The 25,328-nt window shown below is 45.1% G+C and overlaps 1 protein-coding gene across 1 annotated transcript in view; it reads left to right on the top strand.

Moving 5' to 3' along the window:
* Nucleotides 1-25,328, top strand: part of Prdm6 (PR/SET domain 6) — a 104,212-nt gene that overhangs the window by 4,062 nt on the left and 74,822 nt on the right. The window contains exon 3 of the mRNA XM_021655112.2: nucleotides 5,718-6,025. Coding sequence (XP_021510787.1) covers nucleotides 5,718-6,025 — 308 coding nt within the window. The remainder of the gene's footprint in view (nucleotides 1-5,717; nucleotides 6,026-25,328) is intronic.

Below are 25,328 nucleotides of genomic sequence, written 5' to 3'. Positions count from 1 at the left end.
TCACGTGTGCTTTCCCTAGCTCCCTTGCTTGCTTGCCATTTCCCTTTTAAATTTTTTGTAAGTCACTTTGTGACTTTGTATTTAAAGGAGTGTCTGGTCACTTCTCTCTTTTCTTACTAGGCAGAAAAGGGCTTCCTCGCCCCCCCCCCCTCCTTTTGCCAGTAGTTAGTAACGTGCACCAGCACTGCTCAGCCACACCTTGGCACTGTGTTGGCACACGTGGCAGATGCCACAGGGAATGAGCTTGTAGCTCTTTCCTGTCAGATTTTCAAACACACCAAACACACACTGGCCCAAGCGAGCTCTTTCAGTAGGTCCCTGTTATTGACCTGCAGAGTGATTGAGGAACGTGGGCCACCAAAGCTCCAAGCTTCGCTGCTGCGGCTGTTGCTGCTGCTCTCCTCCTTAAAAGTCAAGTGCTGTGCCGTGTAACACACACACACACACACACACACACGCTCCTTCTGTGCTGCTGGGGTCCCCCATCCCCAACCCTGGGGCTCCATCCTGATGGCCTCTTCTCAAGTTTGGGTAGCTGCAGTGTTCCCTGGGACCTGGTTAGCCCTCCGGGAGGATGGTGAGAGGAGGACCCTGGCATGCCTGGGCATCATCTCAACACACTTGGCTTTTCGAAACCTTTCTTTGTGAAGACGGAGAAGGAGGCTGGAAAAGAACCTGCTCTGCTGTCAAGGCAGAGAGTTGGGTCGCCCTACATTTTCTCAGTGTTGGGGTGCTGTCTGACCTTTCTGATTTAGGCACGTTCTCTCCTGCAGGAGAGAACTGTGGCTGTGGAAGCGGGGTCGCGGGTCTCCTTGCTAGCAGTCCAGTACTCCCCAAAGATTTGAGGGAAGGAGACTGAGCAGAGCGGATAGTTGGTGTCTGTGGGATTGCTGGGAGCTGCACTTGGGGGGTGTGGGAAAAGGGGGCGGGTCACGTGTTCCGTGTTAACCCTAATCTCTTCCCACTTCATTGTAAAGGAAGACACACCCTCTGCTCCACTCCCGTCCAGCGTCTCTGGCTGTTAACGACCAGCAAGCGATTTATTATAGATTTCAGATCTGGTCCCCTGGGGGGAGGGACTTCAGTGTCGGTGTGCGGTCTTTTTATATTGTTCTATTTTTCTTTTTCTCGCGTTTTGTGTGCAGGCCCAGCCCCACCTTGTAACACACATGATTTAGCTATTTTACATCATTCTTTATCTAGAGCCCTGAAACTGAACATAGAGCCATATATTAGATTGAGGTTAGAAGAGGTGGCGACTGTTTATTTAAGGTGATAAAATGGTCCATCAGCAGTAATCTCCATCGATATGTGCCACCAGGAGATGAAGGATGAGGGGACAAGCCACAATTAATTGCCCTATAGTTTTGTAGGAGAGAGTGGAGCCAGCCCAGACCCGCTTCGATCTCCACTCGCGGCTCCTATTCATCATCTCTGCCTTGTGTACGGCGGCCTCGCAGGGGCAGAGGGCGGCCAGGTTTATCTCTGTGCAATATTCTCTCGCCCTCACACCCTGGCGTGCTCATTTAATTTATTAATACAGTCACCAGGAGACAAATACAATCCACATTTTCTCCCTCCCTCCTTCTTTCCCTCCCTCTTTGTCTCTTTCATTGGTTCCCGGGCCAAGCCGGCAGGCGAGGCGGAGAAAGCCCTAGTTTTTGCGTGTTGCCGGCAGCCCCAAATCCCTAAAGCATCCACAGTGGGCCTGTCTTCCTGGTGGCCCCCTGGTCTCTGGGTCGCCCCGTCTTGCTTTGGGGTGGGTGAGGACGTTTGGGGGTAGACGATTCAGGGGAGAAGGGCCTGGTGAGTCCCCGGGGTGGCTGCGACTCCTGAACGCTTTGGTAGTTGCCACCCTACGGAGCCCTTCGTGGCTGGAAGCTGGGTTGAGGTCTTCAAACCGCATCCAGCCAGCTGCGCACCACTCTTTGTCCACAGCCTGCCCACGGGAAGGCAGGGCGTGAAGGGGTCCTGGGGAGCAACTCGGAGTGAGGCCCCTGGCGGCCGCGCCCCGCTGCCCTGGGACCCCGAGCCCACCGTGCCCTCCCCCGGGGGCTCTGGACTCTGAGCTGCCAGCAGGCGGCACTCCGATCAATACGTCCCGGGCCCTCAGGGCTTAGCCCGCTGGACTGAGGCCGGCGACCCCGTCTGCCGCCCGGAAGGATTTACAGCCTGAGCGGTACCGGCTCAGCAGGCTTCCAAGTTACTCCGGTTTCCTTAACCGTACAGAGGGAACGGCGAAAGCCTAGCATAGAGGCGCTCCCGGCAAAGCTCACCTCTCAGGGCTTTCGGCACACAGAAAAAAACAAAACAAAGCAAAACAAACCGTGAAGTGTCTTCTATTTTACTTTCCCTAGAATGAGAGGTGAAAACTTAAAAAAAAAAAAAATAGACCCCCTGCTTTGTATAGGGTTCATTTAAAATGGGTAAAAAGAAAAAAAAATAGGGCGTACAGTTGAAAACAACCACAAACCTCTGCGCAAACATTCACAGGGTAAGAAGGGCGTGGAAGGAAGAGCGGGGACTGCTCCCCATCTCACTCCGCAGGCCTGCGCTGGCCTTCGGAGGTCAGTGGTGGGCAAGGCTGTAACCCACATCACCGCCTCCTCTTCCCCCTGGCCCCTACGCGGATGGGCTCCGGAAGAGACCCGGATTGCTGTAGTTCCATACCCTACAGTGACATTTCAAAACATCTTGTGAATAACTGTAAACTTGTACAAAAACCTCTGGTTCTTAAAGGCCTGGAATGCTGTGCGGGGAGTAGTTTGGGGATCTAGCTGGCTTCTCCTTCAGACCTTTCTGTGCGGGTGTTTCTGGCTCACTGGCTAGAAAACACTATTTGTCAATCCCGAGGAAAAAAAAAAGCTACTTGTTTTAAACTTCCCAAGGGTCCTCTGGGACTCTGAGACAGGTTAGAAATAAATATTTTCAGACTCAGAGATTTTGTCTGTGGTTAAAAAAATGTTGGAGGCTTATACATAACTTTATTTTGATGGTAATTGGTCAACTTCTCTGGGAGAAATATTTTTACATTTTTATTAAGACTCATATTAAAAGTGAGCTAATTAGCATAGACTAGACTTGCCTGCTTTTCAGTGAAGTTGCCATACACTTTTCTAGTTTTGGAGGGAGCCTCAGGTTTTTGTTTTTGTTTTGTGTGTGTGCGTTCTACAAAATGCTACTTTTAAAGTAAGCAGTAGAGAACAATGAAACCTAACACACTGAAGAGGGCTCTAGAAATGAGTTAGCTGTCATTCATTCTAAGTACTACTGAAGTATGCTTCTTGTCTGCGGGGGTAGTGGCTGGAGTTAATTGCTTTGAATAGCTTTGTCCACACAGACAGTGTGAAGCTACAGGTAGAGAAGGGGGAAGTTGATAGGATTTTTGGCACAGGCTATTAGGTTGTGAGTAGTCTTTTTTTTTTCTTCTTCTTCTTCTCACTCTTTACTTAATTGAATGAGCCAGAAAAGAAAAATCAGTTAAGCATTCCCTGGAGTAATTTATATTTATTTTCACAGACACATTGCCTTTTCTCATTGTCATTTTTTTTTTTAAAGCTGTTTTTGCTCAGGTTGCTTAACGAGTCTGTGGAATCAAGCACAATAAAAACTATGGACAGCGGCTACTTATTTTCCTGTCCTCATGCTTTAGCTTTCTGAAGCCCACGAGTGTGGGAGGGAGAACTGTTCCTATCCCTCTATGACTCAATCATGCCGGAGTTCTTCCTGTGGCCCCCAATTGGTTGCGTCAGTAAACTCCTTCAATTCTATTGATCGAGTCACGAGTTGGTATATAAAATTCTCCCAGCCTTCATTAGTCTTCCTAAATCTCTGCGTTTGAAAGCTCCGGTTTCAGGCAGACATTCATGCGACTCTTTTCACGGTCTCTTTCTAGTTTTGTAGCCCTCGGTGCTCTGGCAATGGGTTTTGCTTCATCTTCAGAAATGGGAATCGTGGTACTTAAGACACTGCAGCGGCCTTTTGGTGCGAGACGAATGCGTGACCCGTAGGAAGGCACTCAGGGTTGATATTTGTTGTCATTTTGTTTCTGCAGTTTCGTGTTTTTGTTGTTTTTCACAAGTGAGAGTATGAGACGTTCAGTGACATGCACGTTTCTGAAGTGTTGACATGTGAGTGAATGTCAGCACACTCCCATCTAGGCCCTGGAGTCAAAAGTGGAGTCTTGAAGAGCCTTCCCATTGGCCTGGTTGCTGGCGGAGAGTGGGGGCCTTTGTGTTAAGGGAGGCACAGAGGCGCACCTGAGGAACGGGGTGTTCCTTCTCAAAGGAGTCTTGGGGACAGCCACTCAGACCTTGCAAGCCGCAGGTGTCCTCACTCCTGGGGCAATCTCAGCTGGGGCAGAGCGGCTGCTCATTGAGAGGAGCCACTTTCCCTGAGATAGGACCTCATATATCCAACCATTATTCCCAAGCAGTTGGCCTGGCAAGGGTTCTCTCTCCATTCTGGTTTGTGATTGAATGTTCCTCATGGAAAATTCTTCACTGATTTGCCTTGTAACACGAGTTTCTCGGGTGGCTCTGCAGTTCCAGCACAGACATGGCAGGTTCGGGGTGATTTATAAGGGCTGACATGGAGGCAAGGGATGGGTGCCAAGAAGCCAGGAGGACAACTCAGGTACTCTGCTATCTGGCTCTTACCATCTCCACCAGTACAGGAGCACCAAGTGCTATGGTCGGTGCCACGGGCCTCCGCTGGAGGAGAACCCTGAGCGTCCCCAGGGAGGCCGGACCCGGGAGGTAGAGTCGCGCAGGCGGGAGGCCTCTGAGCAGGCCTGCCGCACTAGGGAGCAGACACAGCGGCTCCGCCAGGCCCATTAATAACCCTTAGGCTCTGCGATCCGACAGCGTGGTCGCTGAAAGCCTAGCTTCTAGTGGCTGCCTGGCCCTTTCCGCCTAGTTCTGGGTGCTCTGGAGCGCCGTGGCCTGGAGGGTAGGAATTCACTTGCGCGCTGTCTGCCCCGGGGGTAAGTCAGGATCAGCTTCAGCAAAGCCTCACTAAAGGAGATAATCTCATTTAACTTGCCCCAGCCTCCCAGCCTGCTCTATGGAATCATTACCTTGATCATTACAGACTCTTTGCTCTGATCCTTCAACTTCTGTTTGGTTTGGTCGCTGGGGAGAACGCACAATTACAACTGACATCCCCTCCCCCAGTTAGCTCATCCCTGATGGAGCGGACGGAGACTGGGGTCGTAGCTCCCAAAGGGCGGAGAGCGGGGCTTGCGCTCCCTTGGTAGTGTAGGAAGCTTTGGAGTCTAGGGTGTGTACCTGTCACTCCCGGGGCCAGGCACTCTGGCCACTGTTTAAGAGAACTGGTTGGACAAGAGACGGACTTCTTGGGGACGCGAGGATAAGCACTCCCTGGAAAGCTAGGTAGGGTGAAGGCACGGGGACAGGGCGGAGAGAGAAGTTGAGATGCAGGCAGGCTGGACCACGAGCAAAAGCCGCGGGCGGTGGGAGCGAACCTGGAAAGCACACGTGGCTACCCACGCCTAGCCACGAAGCCTTGCGTCCATCCCAGCAGGCACATTTAGGGGTGCAAACTCCCGGGGCGTGAAGAGACCGCCTTTCCCACTCCCTGCGGCGCGGGCGCCCTCGTGGCGTCCCCCTCCCCAACAGGTGGTTGACCTGCTGCACGCTGGGGCGTCGGCCCGGGTTAACGCTCTCCCTCCCCCCCCCCCCCGGTGTCACCCACAGGTTGCGACATGTGTGCCGACAACCGCAACGGGGAGTGCCCCATGCACGGGCCGCTGCACTCGCTGCGCCGGCTCGTGGGCACCAGCAGCGCCGCGGCCGCCGCACCCCCGCCCGAGCTGCCTGAGTGGCTGCGGGACCTGCCGCGGGAGGTGTGCCTGTGCACCAGCACGGTGCCGGGCCTGGCCTACGGCATCTGCGCGGCGCAGAGGATCCAGCAGGGCACCTGGATCGGGCCCTTCCAGGGCGTGCTCCTGTCCCCGGAGAAGGTGCAGGCCGGCGCCGTGAGGAACACGCAGCACCTCTGGGAGGTAAGCCGACCCAGCTGAACTGCCAGCCGCGGAGCCGGAGCCCGGGGCCCGAGCCCTTGGCCCGCGGAGGCCCAACCCCCACCCTCCGCCCCACAGTGGAGAGTGAGGTCCCCAGTCCTGCGGAAGGCTGGAGTCTGAAGTTCCTGCAGTAAGGGTGCTGGCCTGGGGACCTGGTGGCTTAGCCTGGTTCTGTCCCAACTGGGAAGGATTAGCCTCGGTCCTCTGAGTCCAACACTCACAGCGATTGAGCAGAGGCGGCTGAGTTACAGTCAGGTGGCCTGAATGCCAGGTTCCCAACTCTCCTCAGAGGTTTGGAGATGAGGCGGGGGTACTTGCTTGCCTAACCAGAGGAACCCTTGGATTTGGTCTTCACCGCCACTTCAACTGGAATGATGGTGCGCGAACACCTGTAATCCCACCACTGGGGAAGTGGAGACAAGAGGGTCAGAAGTTCAAGGTCATCATGGTGACCTACATAGTAGGTTTGGGCCCAGTTCTAGGTCATCTAAAACTTTTCTTTTTGGTAAATGTTGTATGTGAGAGACCAAAATATGTTCCAGAACTTTGAATGTACCCAAGCCACTTTGTGAATTATATTGTAAATCAAAACTTAAAATTTCGGTTTTTCATCTGACAAAGTGAAATTACACAGCTTTCAACAATGTAGACAGAACACGAGAAAACAGCATTTTTTGGTATAAGCTAATCCCAACTATTATTTTAAAATATGTTATCTGAAAAATCCTAATCAGAGCTTCATGCTTGATTATTGAGGTCTACTCCTGAAAGAGGGGGGGATTGTAAATTAGATAATCCTTTGGCTGATCTTAGCTACCAAACCCATGGAGAACTAGTTACAAAATATTAGCTACTAGAAGCCATAACCTAAGTGATGTAAATCTTCGGCCAGGTGAACTAATGAAAGAGGAATCATCAGATAAGCAGGATTCTGAGCTGCTGGAGGCCGGTGTGTGTGAACTTTAGGGCTTTAACATAGGGCAGTCTCAGCAACAGTGTGCTAAGCAGGATCCTGAGTTGCTGGAGGTGGGGTGTGTGTGAACTTTAGGGCTTTAACATAGGGCTGTTTCAGCAGCAGTGTGCTTTCTGGTTCCATGTGGCTCAATGGCTTGCCGATGTGATCATTTTTGTGGCGAGCTGTCCCAGTTCACTACATAAAACTTACAATATAATAATCCACTTACATATTTGCTGGGTTCCCTTTGGCCAGCTTGAAGTAGGCCCTGGAGAGAGTGTTGCAGCAAGCAGAGCCATTGTCCAGAACCTTCCCATGACTATTGGGGTCAGGGAGCTGAGACCTGTGTCTGCAAAGTACCCCTTGACGGAGGAAGAAGGACCATGTGAGCATGCAGCCCAGCAGCCCAAGGTGAGGCCAGGGCAGCCCAGAAGCCGCCTGTTCTAGAGTTATCCACAGAGCTCTGGATCCAGGCGCCCAGTCTCCTTATCACTCCTAACCAGTTGCTGGAAAGCAGTTAAACTTTTTTTTTTTTTTTTTGTCTTTCCAGATGGAATCCCTGAATGGGGGGGAGGGGTGGGCATATTTATCTCACCAAATGAGGCATTTCTTAAAAACAAAAACAAAACCAACAGCAAAAATCTAGAAATGTAATGTCTAAACCAAGGCAGGAGGAAGTGGCTTGGCAGGAAACTACCTGAGGTAAAGCTATTTGCTTAGCAAAACTGACAAGCAGGACAGAGTGAATGCATGTGGTTTTGACGCCCTTCCTGGTCGGTTTTTGTTTCTCATTAATTCAGTTGTAACCTCTGGTGTGCTTTAAAGTTTATAAAATTCATCCAGGCACTCCTCATGCTCCGGCAGTGGTGTTAGGGACTCTAATATCACATTGTTAAAGGTCTGCCGGTGCTTCCCAGGGGAAGCCCCAGAGACGGCGTGGTGCAGATCTGTTCTGTCTGAAAATGTGAAACTGAACGCCATGATCCTGCCCTCTGATGCTTGTCTATTTTTAGACTTGGGAGGACAAAGCCATAAATGTGAAAAAAAAAAATCCTAATTTTTTTTTTTTCCTAGAAGGCTTTGAGTGATTGAGATGTTGGCAAGAAGCCACTACACATACAGGCTTCAACAATACATATTAACACTGAAAACTACTGGAGTTTTCTGTTACACTTTTGATTAGTACATGATGGAGGAAAAGTTTCGTTATAGTAATAAGACTGTTTTTTTCCCCCATGATACCTCCGTGGGTTTAAAGTGAGTTTCACCTGTTCAAAGTATGTGAGTTGAATGTGTTAGGGAGATAAAGTTAGTTCTTTTGTGTTAAAAATACCTAGTAGGTTTGTGCTTGAATGGTCTATAGGCTCCTATTTCTAGCTCAGAGCACAATTATAATCTATTTTTATCAGCCCTCTCTATTAATAATAATTAGGATGACATATATTTGGGGGGACTGAAGGGCTATTGAAATTTCAGCCATGTAAAATGTCTCCTGAGATATGTTAAAAAATGTGACTGACTGGGGTTATTTAGTGGCAGTAACTGTGACAGAATGCTTTTTAAAATAGGGAATAGACTTTGATTAGTATGATTACTTTTAAGATATGAAGTAGGAGTAGTTGGGAATGTAGCTCAGTTGTTAGAGGGCCTGCCTAGCCTGAGTTTGATCCCCAGCACTGTATAAGACTAGGCATCTTGTAGGAGGTGGAGAAGAACCAGGCATTCAAGGCCAGCCTCAGCTATAACTGAGGATACCCTAGGCTATGTGAGACCCTGTCTTAACAAAGCATTAAAAAAAAAAAGAATAAAGTATGATTTAAAATTTTAAGTATTATGATTTAGGAGACATAATTATTTAAATCAAGTCACCTCTAATAACAGGAACATACAAATATTAAATTGCCCTTTAAATTTTAGACTTTAAGTCTGCATTCTAATCTGAAAAAGTTTAATCATTGTTTATGTCAGATAGAATTCATGACTGGACTACACTATAGATCTTCACAGGAAAGACTTCCTAATAATTTTTTTAGTGACTCACAAAATCATTCACTTAAATATTCTAGACACCTGGGATATCAGGGTGACCTAAAGCAGGTTTTCAAGACAGTTAAAAGCTATTGAAACATGATGCTTTCATCCTAAAAGTCAGCTGCAGGCCCCCTCCTCTTAGTGTTTTTTTCCCCAGTCATTTGCTGAAGGAATATCTTCCTATTTAGAGTCAATACTCAGGTCATGATAGATCTTTCCAGGGTTGCTTATCTTTATTTCAGTAGAGTAACCGGATCACTAATTTTTCCCTGTTACAGTTTCTGGGTGGATAATGGATTTTTGTGGCACTGTGTGGTTTTGCCTTGGTACTTTATTATGTATATGAAGGATTATAGCAGAAACAGATAGATTCACAGTAGTTACTCCTTTTTATTATTCATTGAAAGCTTCATTTTATCCATAGATGAATTTTTAAATGTTTGATGTATGCAACCACAGAGAATTTGTTTGTAAACATGCTGTCATTTTTTTTAGGTTAATATTTTGATTGTGTATTATCCCAACCATTCAAAATGCAGCAATTTAAAGATAAGCATCATTCCATTCTTCGACATGCTTTGAATCTTTTTAGGTTTCCATGGGGAGTGGTTTTCTTTTCTTCACTTTTCCTCACTTCCAATAATGATCTGAGATTAATATTTTTTTTCTAGTTTAAAGAGATTAGTAAGCTAAAACTAAATTAAAAAAAAAAAAACCCAAGATTAGTCTTTTTTAGGAAAAATTTGGTCAATTTCTTTTGGTATTAGAATTTTAATGTGTTTTAAGAAATTAACAAAAAAAAAAAAAGAAATTAACAAGTTTAGATACTTCAAAACAAAACCATTACAGAAAACATTAAACAACACTGTGGTTGCATATATTGATTCTAACAAGACTTGAACCTGGGCTTTAATTCTCTTTAGATGTATTGGGGGAAAATCTTTCTGACCGTTCAGAGAAAACAGACTCTTTCTCAGCAGTTATGTCTCATAGATGAGAGATAACTTTAGCCTAATGTATTCTGTAAGGAAGAAGTGAAAAGGCAAGTCGATTCCAAAATTTTTGAAAACGTTATCTTGGCTATTAATGTGTTTTTTTCCCTTGAGATAAATTAATCTAGTTGTATATGGTTTCCTCTTTCTGCTTAACATCAGAATTTAATTTGACTAGACCTGAGGAATGTACCCAGGGTAGTACTCTTAACATTCTGCTGGAGCGAAATACAAAAGTTTAAAACAAAGTTACAATTTAAGATAAGTTACAATTACACCTTTCAACTCAAAGTCTAATTTGACAAGAAATTTTAGCAACAATGACAAAATAAATTGTACCCATTGCAACCTGATTTTTTTCCCCTGCTAATTGAGATGATGTAGTGGCTTATTAGGATTACAGTCAAGGTATTCGACAGGAATTTAACTTTATACAACCTGTCTTCTCCTTTGCTTGAGTAGGTCTTAATGTGTCATTTTCATTTGCACTCTGTTTAAAGATTAACTGTTTTTCTTCAGAAAATCAAGGAGAATAGCATAATATGGGCTTTTTTGTTGTTTGACTTTGTACCATAATATTTTAGACATAATAAGAGTTCTGCTTAAAGTAAATGGTCTATTTTTTATCATTACCATTCAACTTAGGTCAAAATATATTAATGAAAGCCAATATTAAATATATATATATCATGCTGCTAAATGTTTGTATTTCAAAACCATCATAGCTAATTGGAACCAGAAGGAAACGAGTTGATTTTATTGTTTTGAATGTGCTGTGAATGCTTTTTATAAATGACTCTATCACACACACACACTTACACACACATGCATGTGCACACACATATTTAGCTGTTGAAAAATAATTTTGAATGAATACTTTTATATTAAGTTAAAATTGTTCCAGTGACAATATCATAACTGTAAATGCCATATTTTGTTTTATGCACTCTAGCTCATTTTAGCCCAATTCACAAGACACCAGCAGAAAACAGATTCTATAAATTTTGTTACATTGAAGTAAAGGATCATATTTTCAGCAATTTGTCTTTAATATACTACTCTACCCGTTGGGTTATCTAGAAATAAGTCAGTTTTGCAGAATTCAAGTAACTTCTTCCTTAAAAACAAACCATTGTAATGTTCCTGTTATGTTTTCAATCCTGCATTCTAACAGCTGGCATACCTCCCTGCCTTTGCCTCATTTGATTTGAAGATGACTTTTATAGTGGTGCCCGTTTGATAGAGTGAGGGAGTTTTATAGTTTTACATAAACTGTAAAACCATCTGCTGCCTCTTGGACTGGTTTCCAGCATTGTGTTGAAAATCAAAGATGTGATACTGCATGTTGGCTCTGGTGGGGTTTCTTTAAAGTCCCATCCTTTAGTTTAGGTCTGGTAGCACAGTGCTCTCCTTGGTTTTCCAAAGCCCTAAATGACTTAGCTTAAAAAAACTCTATAAACCTATTTGGACATCCTCGATCGGAGAGGTTTTACCTAAACATGCATTTGACATGGTGGACTAAATACCTCATAAGGTTGATTATTCTATGCAGGCAGGACTATTTTCCTCATTTTATTTTTTTTTGCCTGGAAATCGACTTTTTTTATTGAGAGCCTCTTGTATCTCTCAATACAAAATGGCATTATCTTCCTCTGCCGCACGTAATTTTTTTATTCCTCTGCCTTAAAAGCATGACACAGGAAGCAACATCAGAATCTCAGGGGTTACTGGGACGATGAATCTATCTTTCCCATCACAGCATGCCAGCAGGCCTTCTGATGGAAATATTCTTCTCAGAGACTGACAGGGGTGCCGGCTCATTCCCCTGTGCAAATGACAGCCATTTTTAATTGTTTGTGGAAAGGCTACATGTCACCTTAGGAGCGCAAATGGTTCTAGTGTAATTTTATGGAGTAAACACTTTTGATCAAGAGGGAAAGCCTGCACCTTATGGAGCTGGGGACTCATTCTCGCAGTAGGGAGGTCCTCCAGCGATGGCTGTGAGACATTGGTGGTGTGCAGATGTTTTAAGACAGTTGTATATAAAATTGGAGTGTGCCTCCCTTTTGCTTTCTTTCTGGTTAAGAATCATATAGGCCCCAAGATTTCATGAGTTCAGACAGTCCTTGTGTATTTACACAAGAAACACAGACTCTGGAGTGAGTGCTTAGCCTAAAAGCCAGAGAAGCAGGGGACCAGTATCCTTTTCCTGGCGTGCATTTACCGCCTCCCTCAGATAAGTTACAGAATTCCATTATCCAAATTGTTACACATGTGTGACAGAGGTTGACCTTTTGTCATGTCAGTCCTCTCTGTGTAGGCCCCAGGCTCCAGCCTAATGGCTCAGGCCCTGATTTACTCACTGTAATAAGGGCAGGAGGTCGAGCTTGTCGCTGCCTGTTCGTCCTCGCCTCGGAGCCTGGCTGAAGGCTGTTAACACAAAGCTTTTCAAAGTGAATTTACAAGCAGCACCACTGACAGAGGCCAATCAGTGCGCCATAAACGTCAGGTCAGTGAGACTGAGCAGTAAGTAAAACACTGACAGTACACTATTGGCCAGAATCAATCGGCCAAGGATTAACCAAGACGAGTAATCTATGTGTGGGGGGCTTAGGGGAGAAGCTAAGTGTGCAGTCTGCGCGTCCAGGTGGACTCCAGGGATCCACCTGTTAGTGAAGATGGGAACAGCGCATATTCGCTTCAGCAGGGCTGCCTCGCCACACTGGTGTCATTCACTATTTGGGAAATTAGTGTCCTGGAGCCTGCTAGTCTTGGTGGTTAAAGACACACACACACACACACACACACACTCCTGGCCCAGAGTTAGGCAAAAAAAAAAAAAAAAAGACAAACTCTTATGATATGGGCTGTCAGAGCTAGAGAGTATGTCCACCGTCTTACAAATCATTACCAGTCATTTATTTGGATTCCAAAACTGTAACGGTGTTCATGAACACACAGGCACAAAGAAGCCCAGTCATTTGCTTCTCGTGGAGCTGCGGAGCACGGAACTTTTGTGGAAGTCACTAATGAGTGATCATGGGTTGAGGGTCTGAATATCCATGAGATGTGGCTCCTCTACCAGACGGACTGTTTTTATCATTTTGTGTAATGACAGCCTAGACAAGAATTCATTGAGCTCTGAAGGCATCAGCATTAAAATGGAGGAATCCATTAAAATGCCCTATGCAAGGATTTATAAATTAGGCAATTTCCTTGATTATTGCAATCATTTACAAAATTGATTGTTCCAGTGTGGTATAGACAGATTTTAGCAATGATCATTGACAGCGAGTGCATTGTCTGATATCTATAGCTACTGATCACTGAAGCCGGTCCCTGTGCCCCTCCATGAGCTTCTTGCTCTCAAGGTCAGGCAGATTTCCTAAGAAGCTTACAGTTGGGAAGCTTCATTTGTCTCCAGAAGAGACTCACCTAGGCTGGGAGAGGAAGTACAGGTTGTTTTCAAGGTTACAGAGTTTGTTTTCGAGACACTATGTAGTTTAGCCTAGAGCCCGATCCTCTTTCCTCCTACCTCAGCCTCCTGACTTCATAGCCTTATTTTTAGATTTTAATCTGTTTTGGAGAGGGTATTGAAACTGCTGGTGTGACTCAGACCAGCAGCACGAATCTTTGATATGATGCCCATTTCACAGGAAATCATTTTTGCCAAGTGCAGCTGCAAAGCATTTGTTTGACTAAAGATCTGAACGTCAATAATGGGTTTTATCTGTTGGTCCTCAGACTTCTAATTATCCAATAGATACATCGGAGAGTCACTGGGTTTTAGGTCAATTAATTCTGAAAGGCATAATAAAGATGTTGTTACAAAGTGTGAAATGCTCAAAATGCAGCAGATTTTTCTATATGCGAGCACACACAGTGCGCTGGGGTTTAATCACTAACCACAAACCACAAGCTGCTTTTTCTTCCCGAAGTATCAATGACGGGTGAGCCAAATGTGTCTGCAGGGCTTCGTCCAGCGAAAGCTGGCTGTGTGGCTTATGCTTAGTACGAAATAACTGACTTTAGGACATTTGCTTTTAATCATCATTTTTCTCTTTTGAAACATTAACACAAGCCAAGGCTTGTAAAAGAGCAACTTTTGGGGAAAAAAAAATGACACTGTTGTACATGCAAATGAGGAGGGGGGAGGGGGAAAGGTGCAGACTTGATTTTTGTCCTGATTGTGAGGGTGTAAAAATTTGATGTCAGGGTAGTTCTTTATTTAGAAGGGGAGCTTGGTGGCATTTTCTGTTTTCTCGGCTGTCATTGCTCGATAAGTCAGAAGTTCATTTTCATTTTAGTCTGCTGCAGATTCACTGTGTACGATTTTGGTGAGAAGGCAGGATTTTCACTCCAGTGCCCTGGCTTTATCTCTCTATTTTCATTTAAATAAAATACTCCCCCCACCCCCCTTCCATAGGGTTTCTGGTTTCTGTTAAGTATGAAAAAAGCAAAGTGACTTGCCCCGTCTCCGGTGAACTGTGAATGAGGCGCTCAGCATTTTAAATGATTCTCCCCGGGCCCCCATTCTATTATTTAATAAGCCATAATCGACGGCAGGCAATTGTGAAATAATGCCATGAGATTAAGCCCATTTTATTAAAATGAACAGTGTTTTTCACTCTGTGATAATTTTAAATTAAAGCTGTAATGAAGTGTCTTCTTTAGGAACATTCACTGTAATCTAATTCAGTAGAAACTTCTTAAGTGCTCCTTAATTGGAATCAAATTAAATGCAATCAAGGCGTGTTTTCAGCATCTTGTAAAGCACCAAAAGCTTGTTAGTCCACTTGGGAGCGGTAATGTTTATTGCAGAGGGACAGTGAGTCCCCTGTCTATCCATGAAGACAACCGAACAGTAGGCAGCTCCTAAATTCTGTAGATTTTAAGTTAGAATCCAGTGCTTCTGGAACCTGTGATGTAAAACATAAACAGAGAGACCTAAAAAAAAAACCAATCATGCTACTTAGGAAAGCATCGAATTTCAGCTTATTGTGATATAATGTTTCACTCTGATGAGCTACAAAAATGGAAAATCTCATTAATAAGTTTTAAGAGAATATAAATGGATTTTTGCATTAAAAGCAATTAATGCACATCATAAGGATTCAAATCATATGAAACTACAAACAATACCGCTGGCTTTCATAATGGTCTCCGAAGGAGCACCAAGTGCTAGAATGTGCATTCATTTTATGGAATCACTGCAAAGAGATGTTTGCACTATGTCTTTGGCGCTGCAGACAACATTTTTCCAGCAGCACACAGTGTGTCTGTGCTCACAAGCCCTTCAGCAAAAGTCTCAGTCTGGTTCACAACGAGCAGATTTTGATTTTAGTCTAGTCTCAGGTGCCCATCACTGTGCCTCTCCTGCTGAGAATTTAGTCGAAAGTCTGCTGACCCTTTGCCATCACAGAAACACTTCTGATATTTAAGTACGTTTTGTAGCACATCTCCTTGATAAAACCACAGGCCTTCTCAGGCCTGTGAGGAGACTGTAGCCCTACTCTAAGGAGAGAAAGTCTGTTTCCTGAAGATGAAGGAGCTAACGAGAACGACAACAAAAGGCATCAGGGTGCCTTGAAATGCTTTCTAAAATATGAAAAGTTGAATTTTTATAGCTATGTGTTAGAGAAACTCCTTAAGCTCTCTCTCTGTGTTAGTAAATTCAATAGCTTAGTATGCAGATTAAACAGAAAATACAACTTTTGTGCAAAAAATTATAGAATTTGCTCCCACTTTCAGTTGTATTTTAGTAGTAAATTTTGCCTCTAGTATATTCTACATAAATATAAAATAGTTTGGGCCTGGGCAGGGAAAAAGGTCGAAGTATGTATGGTACCTTTGAATAAAAATGTCTTTATGAAGCCATCACTATATACAGTGAACTTGCTCCCATAAAGTTTTCTAAAGAATTTTATTATTTATCTGTGAAAACAAAAGATTGTATACACTAGAGCACAACATGCATCTTGGATTTAATTACAACAAAATCAGGTTTAAATAGTACTTCAAAGCAATGTTCATGCTTGCTCACAAGTAAAGTATTATGTACTAAAGAGCTATATCTCACAATGTAGATATTTTTAAAATTACTTTGCTCTTTTTATTTTGAATTTTTATTCTTAAAATTAATACATATTATTATCCATATTTTGGTATACTATGTGATGTTTAGATGTATGTATACATTGTATAATGTTCAAATCAGGGTATATCTATGGCCTCAAATCAAGGCATATTTTTGGGCTCAAACATTTATCATCTACTTGCAATGAAAATGCTTAATATGCTTCTAGATTTTTGGAGTGTTAGTTTAATATGATCATTTAAGCCAGTGGTTTCCAACCTTTGGGGTTCACGTATCAGATATTCTGCATTTCAGATATTTACATCATAATTCACAACAATAGCAAAATGACAGGTATGAAGTAACAAAGAAGTAATCTTATGGTTGGGGGTCACCACGGCGTAAGGAGCCATATTAAAGGGTCTCAGCATTAGAAAGGTTGAGAACCATTGGTCTAAGCTATCCAGTCAGGAAACAGAACACTAGAACCTGTTTCTCCCACCTGACTATGAGGTAGTACCCCATGGACAACACCTCCCTCTGCCCCCCCCAAAAGAAAATGAGCTCACATTTACAACTATATTTCTAGTGGAAGGTAATCAGGATAGAGATATTGGCAACATATAGAACATTTGTTCTAACATCTTTAGACACACATAGTTTCAGTAACTCAGTGTCCACCCAGCAGCGAACCAGCTTGAATATGAAATGCAGCGGGACTGGCTCTGTGACATCCAGAAGAATCACAAGGAAACCCCGAGATGCAAAGGCCGCCTGACTGTGGACCTCAGATCAGGGGCAATTCATTAGAGTGGCTTGACACTAGTATTGAGCTCTGAATACATCTCAATACCCAGCACACGGTTACTGTCAATAAATATTAAATAACAGAGATCACCCCAATGGCACATTTGCCCCTGCCTGTAAAGATATGCGCGCCACGTTCTGTCAGTGAATATGGACCCATTAGCACGCGGTACAGATCTGATCCGTGCTGACCCTAGGAAAAGCAAGAATTCCAAGTGACAATCTGCAGCTAGAAATTTTGATAAAAATTATAAATGCCAACACACATTATAGAGAGCAGCAAGTTAGACCAAAATCAATATTTTCTCTAAGATATATGCATCTCATATCAATCATGTGTACTGCAGGAGTAATAATGATAGATAATAATGATAGATAATAAAGGAGTTTTTACTTTGATGGCAAACTAAACAATCAAAACAGGTCTCAGCTGGGCCAGCAAGATGGCTTGGCAGGACGAAGAAGCCGTTGCTGGCAAGCCTGGGGATCTTGAGTTTTGTCCCTAGGACCTAATGGTAGAAGGAGAGAACCGGCTCCCAGAAATGTACCTCTGACCTCCATGTGAGTGCCAGGCGTATATGCACATGTGCACACATGTACAATGCAAGACCTCTCTCTCTCTCTCTCTCTCACACACACACACACACACACAGTGTAATTTAAAAACATCTTAACTATTCCAGCCTCAACCCTGATGCACAAGCCCAGCAGGATTGTCTGAGTTCTGTAGGTTGGGGTCTACTCTGAATCCCAGGTAATTGGCTAACATTTCCCCCCCCTGGATTTTGGAGGCAGGGTTTCTCTATGTAACAGAGCCCTGACTGTCCTGGAACTGGCTCTGCAGACTAGGCGGGCCTAGAACTCCCACAGATCCACCCACCTCTGCCTCCTGAGTGCTGGGATTAAGGGGGTACACCACCCCATCCAGCTAATTGGCAAAACTATTAGCAAACAAACATTAAGAACAATAATCTAGCATACACTTGTCATCATAGAGTTGAGAGGCAGAGGCAGGAGGATTGTCACAAATTCAGTACCAGCATGGCCTGAATAATAAATTCTGGGCCAGTCAGAGCTACCAAGAAAGATGCTTTCTCCCAAACAGCTGAGTTGGGACTGGAGAGCTAACTGAGCCCAGAGAGTTTGCCACCCAAGCTTGGGTCCCTGAGTATGGTCCTCCAGCGCCCATGTAAAAAGCCTGGTTTGGCACTGCACACCTCTATTCCCAGGGCTGGGGAGGTGGCTGGGAGGATTTGGGGGCTTTTACTGAGTGGCTAGCCTAGCCTAATCAGAGAGCCTCAAGTATGTCTGAAAAACTAAGAAGGCACCAAGTTCTTGAGGCATGACACCTGAGTTTGACCTCTGGCCTTGACACGCAGGTATATATACACACATTCATAAACCCCCAAATAATAATAATAATAATAAAATAATAATAATACCTGTAATTCTAGCACTTCCTGAGTCAGGAAGATTTTGAGTTTAAGACAAATTTAAACTGGATAGAAAGACCCAGTCTCAAAAGACAATAAAAACAAAGCTATACTATGTGTAGAGTCCTGTGGTGGTTTTCATAGGTCGTGGTCCCCATAGACTCATGTGTTTGCATGCTTGGCCCATAGGGAGTGGCACTGTTAGGAGGTGGTGTGGCCTTGTTGGAGGAAGTGTGTCGCGGCTGGGGCAGGCTTTGAGGTCTCCTAAGCTCAAGCTACACCCAGTGCGGCACAGTCTCCTTCTGTGCCCGCTGATCAAGACCTCGAACTCTCAGCTCCTCCAGCACCCTGTCTGCCTGCCCACTGCCATGCTTTCCACCGTGATGACAATGGACTAAACTCCTGAAACTGTAAGCCAGCCCCAATTAAGTGTTTCCTTTTGTAAGAGCTGCCGTGGTCATGGCGTCTCTTCACAGCCATGGAACCCAAACCAAGTCAACTACTAACCATACAGTTACAACTAGTTCCAGTGTTAAGTTTTATGTGAGCTTCCAGTGACTTCTCCATACCTCAGAAGCTTTCAGACTCTCATCACTAGGGCAGTGGTCCTCAGCTTTCCCAATCCTGTGACCCTTTAACCTAGTTCCTCATGTTGTGGTGACCCCCAACCGTAAAATTATTTCCGTTGCTATTTCATACCTGTAACATTGCTACTGTTATAAATAATAATGCAAATATTTGATGTGCAGGATATCTGATATATGACTCCTGTGAAAGGGTTGTTACACTCCCAAAGGGTCATGACCCACAGGTTGAGAATCTTCACTGGAACCTCAGGAGCAGGGAGCCAAGCACCATGCAGTCTGGGGAGCCAAATGCTTCTGACTCAGTAGCTCTGGATTAGGAACCAGGAATTTGAGTTTTCGAACAGGTGTCTTAGAACTACGATTCAACATCAAAATGCCAGACTTGACTTTTTTATGACCCACTGATGGTCACCTTTCTTATTTGCTTCTTCCTCATCTTTGCTGCACTCATTCCTTCTTGCCAGCCTTTCTCCTGCTGCAGTTCCACACCTGGTTTAGTTCTCTCCGGGGCACATTCTAGTCCCTGCCTTCTTTATTCTTCCTACACCATGGCTACCCTGTTTTGTACAGTCTGCCTTCCCTCTTCCCCTCCCCTGGATGTAGTAGGCAGGAGGAGAGACAGATGGAAAATGCTAGGTGCACAGATTACAGGACATCTAACTGAAGCCAGATTAACTCCCGTGACTCGTGTCTTTTCTGTGTTTTGGATCTCTGCGTGGCCAGGCAGAAGGACGCAGCCAGAGTGGCGGGTAGTGTTACACTGTGCAGTCTGCAGAGTGTCGTTAGCGACTAAGGAATTGGGGTGTGCTGCGGGAGGAGGCGCCTCCGGAAGGCTTTCATTGTGTCCATCTCTCTGGGTCTGATCCCCATGTGTGCAGGACGCCTTGCACCCCTCAGCTCCTAGGGTGGCACTTCAGTCACACCGTCCCTTCTGCTTCTCCTGCCAGCCTTCTCTGTGCAACCCTGTATCACAGAGAGAGGCCATATGCTCCGGCGCGACTTGCAGTCTGTAAATCTTGTAACTTGCAGTCTGTGAATTTCCTATATGCCAACTTTATCTACTAGTTGACCACTTCTCCCCCTCCCCCCACCCCCATCTTCCACCTTGGCTTCCTGTTGCTACCCGGCCTGGCCTGGACCCCTGCCTGTAGGTCGTCTGAGAGCACTGGCCTGTTGTGATTTTAGCCTCACACCCAGAGGGCTTACTAGTCCTCATTGTTTTCTTCATTCACTGTGAAGGTTATCTGATTCTATCCCCACCCCTGCCTTCCTTCCTTCCCTCTCCTTCCTCTCTTGCTTTGTGACAGGGTCTCCTTATATTGCCCTGACTGGCTTGGAACTCTCTAAGTAGACGGGGTTGGTCTTGAACTCAGAGAACCCTCTGCCTGTACCTCCCAATGGTGGTATTAAAGGCATATTACGTCATACCTTGCCACGTGCTTCACTTAAATCCTCTATCCTCAAAAGCTTGTGGGACGTCGCCATTTGTCCTGACATTGCTGTTCACAAACTGCCCCTGCCTTGGAACTTCTAAAATAAGCAGCTTTTTTTCCCCTCTTTATTTTACAGTCCTTTCAGCCTATGAGTCCAAAATTTTAAAGTTAATGTAATGACTTTTTTTAAATACATATTTGTAACAGCAACAGATAAGTATACTTAGCATAGAGTTTGCTTTTTTGTTTGTTTGTTTGTGTTTGTGACCAGGGTTTCTCTGTGTAGCCCTGGCTGACCTGGAATTCGCTCTGTAGACCAGGCTGGCCTCGCACTCAGAGAACCTCCTGCCTCTGCCTCCCAAGTGCTGGGGTTAAAGCTGTGTGCCACCCACCGCCAGACTACACAGAGCTCACTTGGTTACTACTTTTGTCCTGGAAGCAATTTTAAGTGTTGACATACTTAATCTAGAACCACGTGCCAGGCGCTCTGCTAAGACACCTACAAGGCTCAAACCCTGTTGTGAACGTTGTCAACTTAGTCAAGCTGTCTACCACTGAGTTAGGTCCGCGTACCTACGAGAGTTGCCGAAATCAATCCTCAGAATAACCCAGTGAACTAAGGACTACTGTCGCCATTTCTCAGATAACAAAATTTCCAGCAAAGGCCAGGAAGTGAAGTGATTGGTTGAAGGTTAGAGAATCCTTGATCTTTTTTGCTCTTTGCTGCCTGTTCTGCTTTCGCTGTCTGACTTAAACTCCGTGAAGCCGTGGGGCCACAGTTCCTGCCACAGGCTTCACCATCTCACTGACCCTAATCTCTGGATCTGCATATGAGCTCTCCCTTCTTGGTAGAAAATTGCATTAGTTTCTTAGACACCATCCATTCCAAAATTCACAGAGAATTCTTCATGCCCACAGGGCCCTTGGCATAGGTAGTCCACTTTATGTTCCGGAACAGTTGGCTCCAAGTCATATTCTCTGAAATCTTAGGAAGTGATAGGACCATGAGCATCTTCAGCAGGCAGTATGTAGGGAAGGACTTTATGGGGCTCACAGAGGAGGAAAAGCCAGCTTTCAGTTGGGAAGGAGGGAGAATGGAGAGTGGGAGGAAGGAGGCAGGGTCGGCTCCATCAGTGGCTCCATCGTCTGTGGAAGGCTTGCTCCGTCCCCTCCCTCAGCTCTCTCACTTGAGCTAGTTCAGTAGCTCCTGTTCTTCTCCAGGGTCCTGCTCGTTTCCACTGCAGTATCTCATCTAGGTGTTTCTTCACTGAGAATGTTCTTTCTTCCTATTCCGGCCAGTTCGGTTCATGCCTTTTTCCTTAAGAGTCTCACTGCTCAGGAGCACTAGGTCTTACCACTCTGCATTCTTTTCTGTTCAACTATGGCCTTGATAATGTCAGGTTCTGCTTTGTGGCCTGCTATTGCTTGTAGCTTTAGGTCTTTTGGTAAGTTCATATTTGGCACATGCTTTTTTTTAATTTTTAAAATTATTATTATTTTTTTTTTACCATTTATTCACTTAGTATTCCTGCTGTAGCCCTCTCCCTCTCTCACCTCTTCTCATGCCCCTCCCCAAGTCCACTGATAGGGGAAGTCCTCCTCCTCTTCCCTCTAACCCTATCCTATCAAGTCTCATCAAGACTAGCTGCATTGTCTTCCTCTGTGGCCTGGTAAGGCTGCTCCCTGCTCAAGGGGAGGTGATCAAAGAGCCAGCCACTGAGTTCATATCAGAGACAGTTCCTGTTCCCATTACTAGGGAACCCATTTGGAGACTGAACTGCCATGGACTACATTTGTGTGGGGGTTCTAGGTTATCTCCATGCATGGTCTTTGGTTGGAGTATTGGCACAGGCTTCTTACATTCTAAATTTGCCTATATTTAAAAGTAAGGTGACAAGAAGAGAGTTGCTATAAGGACTATATCTTATAACTATCCAGGGAAACCAGTGTGTTTAAAGCCAGGTGAGTTTGGAGGAGCATGGCGAGAGGAGAGGCTGAGGAAGCCAGGATCTGATAAATTAGACAGCAATGACTCTGCATTCCATCTGGAGTGCAGCAGATTTTTGAGCGGGGTGCTAACCTGTGCCGACGTGTTTTCAAAAGACCACTCGGATGTGGTTTGTAGGATGCTTTGTGGTAGGGCAAGAGTAGATGTGGAGCGGAGGACGTGGCTGGAGAAGTAAATTCGGAGCTGCAGGTGTGTATTGTATGGCTGTTGTTGAAATCTACAGGGCTGCCTGAGCTCTGCAGAGGAGGGAGGCAGGGCAGAGCTTGTAGGGGGTGCAGAGGTGTCTCTAACTCTGAAAGCCTGTGGGCACATGAGCCTGTAGGTTGAATGTGGGCCAATGACTATGAAGTTAGGTGGGAGTAGCCTTTGCTTTCACCCCCGGCGGCCCACGCACTGACGCGCATGACGCAACCACTCCTGAAGATGCTGGCACCTGTGTACATAAAGTCATTATATATTCTGGATGAGGCCTGTAATCAACTCTTTCCTAAAGGGAGGGAGGCTTAATCTCGAACCTAAATGCCCCACCCCAAATCCCCTCGTGAGCTGGGCTGGCCACACCTGCTCATCCCGGTAGCCACGGACACACACCTGCACGTGCCGATCTCAGCTCCCGCAGTGTTTCTCTTGTCACTTATTTCTCTCATTGTGTTAATTAGTTTTGTGATAATAAAGGTGAGTGATTTATTTCAGGGAATTTGGAACATATAGAAGTGTGCTTTAAAAAGAGAAAACGAACCACAATTCATCGGTTATGGTTCTTTCTGACTGAAGTTAGTGTTTTCCCTGTCGATACAGAGGAAGGGCTGCTATTTGTGTCTTAGAATACAAGGATTTCCCCTCAGAGTGAAAATTCTTTGTGAACAAAATTTTATTCTGTATACCCTAAACGTGGGTTGCTTAATTACTCGACAAGTAGTTAAACATTTACATCAGTCCCTCCCTTCCTCCCTTCTTCCTTCCTTCTCTCTCCTTTCTTTTATTTAAAGAAAGAAAAGAAAAGAAAAAAAAAACCCACTAATCATTTGACATCATGAGCATACTGAATCAGGCTTGCTAAAATATCTGCAGGAGAAAACATACACAGATCAACTGCCTCTACACTAACGGTATTAGGAACAAGAGTGAACATTTACCCACCACATTTGGGCTTACAGGAGATTTCACAACCAGCTTTGTGGGTTGCCCTTGCTGCTGTGGCCGCTGGATCAGGGAGCGCCTGGTCCTGCCGATGGGACTGAGCTGAGGAAGCTGTGCTCTGGAGACGCTGCCTGCTCAGCTCTTCCGGGCAGGGCAGCAGAAAGCTGGCTCTTTGACCTACATGCTCCAGGGGAGCTTTCCATCTGTCCAAATGTGAGCCTGGAACTAAGCGCCTCCACACAGTGATGAAATCCCTAACAAATGTTGTGACAACAGTGAACATAAGGCCTTAATTTTTTTTCAAATTGCTTGCATTTACAGTTAATTCAATTTGAGTCATAAGTCACCTCCATGTGAGTGACTCATGCCCTTGTTATTATTCCCTTTGTTTTCCAAAATGTACAAAATAGAAGGATGTCAGTGTGGCAAAGTATGCACAGTCAAGGTAATACTATACTGGCTTCAAGGTGAGAGAGTTGTCCTTTCCACACCTGGAGTTCTGGGTCTGGAGTTATCAAAGACAGCAGGAAAATCTTCACCAAGCACATTTGGATCACTGTCCTCAGTGGTTATTGGAAGGGATAAATATACAACTCAAATTCAATTATGTACCACAAGTGAAAAAAATTTATTATTTTTTCCCTGTTACAGGACATTTGCTTTAGGCCAGCTGAAAAATGTTGTCCACATTCAGACCTTGGGACTGGCAGGGACAGATAGGCTAGGCTTTGTGGGCTCTGATGGAACTTAGGAAACAGCTTCAACAGCAAATAGTTTTCACACTGTAAGAAAGACTGGAGAGGAACAGTCAGGAAATGTCCAGACAACAACCATATAAACAGATAATTGTTGAAATATTTGGATAATTTTGAGAATAAATGCAGGCTAAATTTTTGGACAGTGAAATCAGCTTTCCATAATAACTCTGTCTCCTAGCCAGTAATTTTCTTGTTCTTCCTAATTTATTTCACTTCTTTGTAGTTGGCAAATTCCTGTGCTCCGTACCTTGAATAAATCAGCTCTCCAGCTACCAGGTCCTGCTGCAAGCATCTTGTCTTGCCTCCTGCCAGGCAACTGCACACAACTGGGCCTTGCCACATTGCCAGGGCGCTCTGGAGCCCAGCAGAGCTAGGGTTCTGATGACTTTTCCCAGAGGGCCTCCATGGCTGCCCGGCAACCTAACAGTTCATTTAAATTTGGATCCGAGTCCAGAGTAACTCTAGAGTTATGCAATGGTAATTCTTAGAGCTCCTAGGAAGGGGCCTGGAGCTGGGGAGAAGGCAAATACACCCATACCCCAGCTATCGCTGCTGGGGAGCTCAGGGCTTATGTAGTCATGGCCAAGGCTGCCCCAGAGAGGCAGTGGGTCATTTGAGGTACCTTCGGTATTTGGCCTTTTTCCCCTCCTAGCTAAAGTGGGACAGCAGTGGCTTCTGCATTGGAGAACCCTGGTTAGTGGCCTGGCCCAATGGAAAATTTCGTGTTTTTAACTTCGGAGCATGGCGAGTTGGTCTGGAAAGTTTAAAGTAGATGCTTTAGAGGCACTTTAGAAGTAGCAGATAATGACCAGGAAGATGGGCTTCTTTTCCATGTCCCTCATTCTGTTCCCGTTTGGTCACCAATGGGGTTTTCTGGCGTTTGTAGCTCTCCAGTGGTGAGTGCCTCTTCCTGGGGCTGAAGGAGTAAGGGGTGTCATTAGAGACAACTGGGACACAGAGGGACACAGATGCCATTTCATGTAGTGTTTCCTCTGCATGGATTGTAGCATCAGTCAGAGCAAGAGCTACGCCAGAAACTGTGAAGGCGTGTGGAGTGTTAACCAA

Source organism: Meriones unguiculatus, chromosome 2 (assembly GCF_030254825.1).
Source record: "Meriones unguiculatus strain TT.TT164.6M chromosome 2, Bangor_MerUng_6.1, whole genome shotgun sequence".
Classification (NCBI taxonomy): Eukaryota; Metazoa; Chordata; class Mammalia; order Rodentia; family Muridae; genus Meriones; species Meriones unguiculatus.
This window is presented reverse-complemented; position numbering and strand designations above follow the sequence as displayed.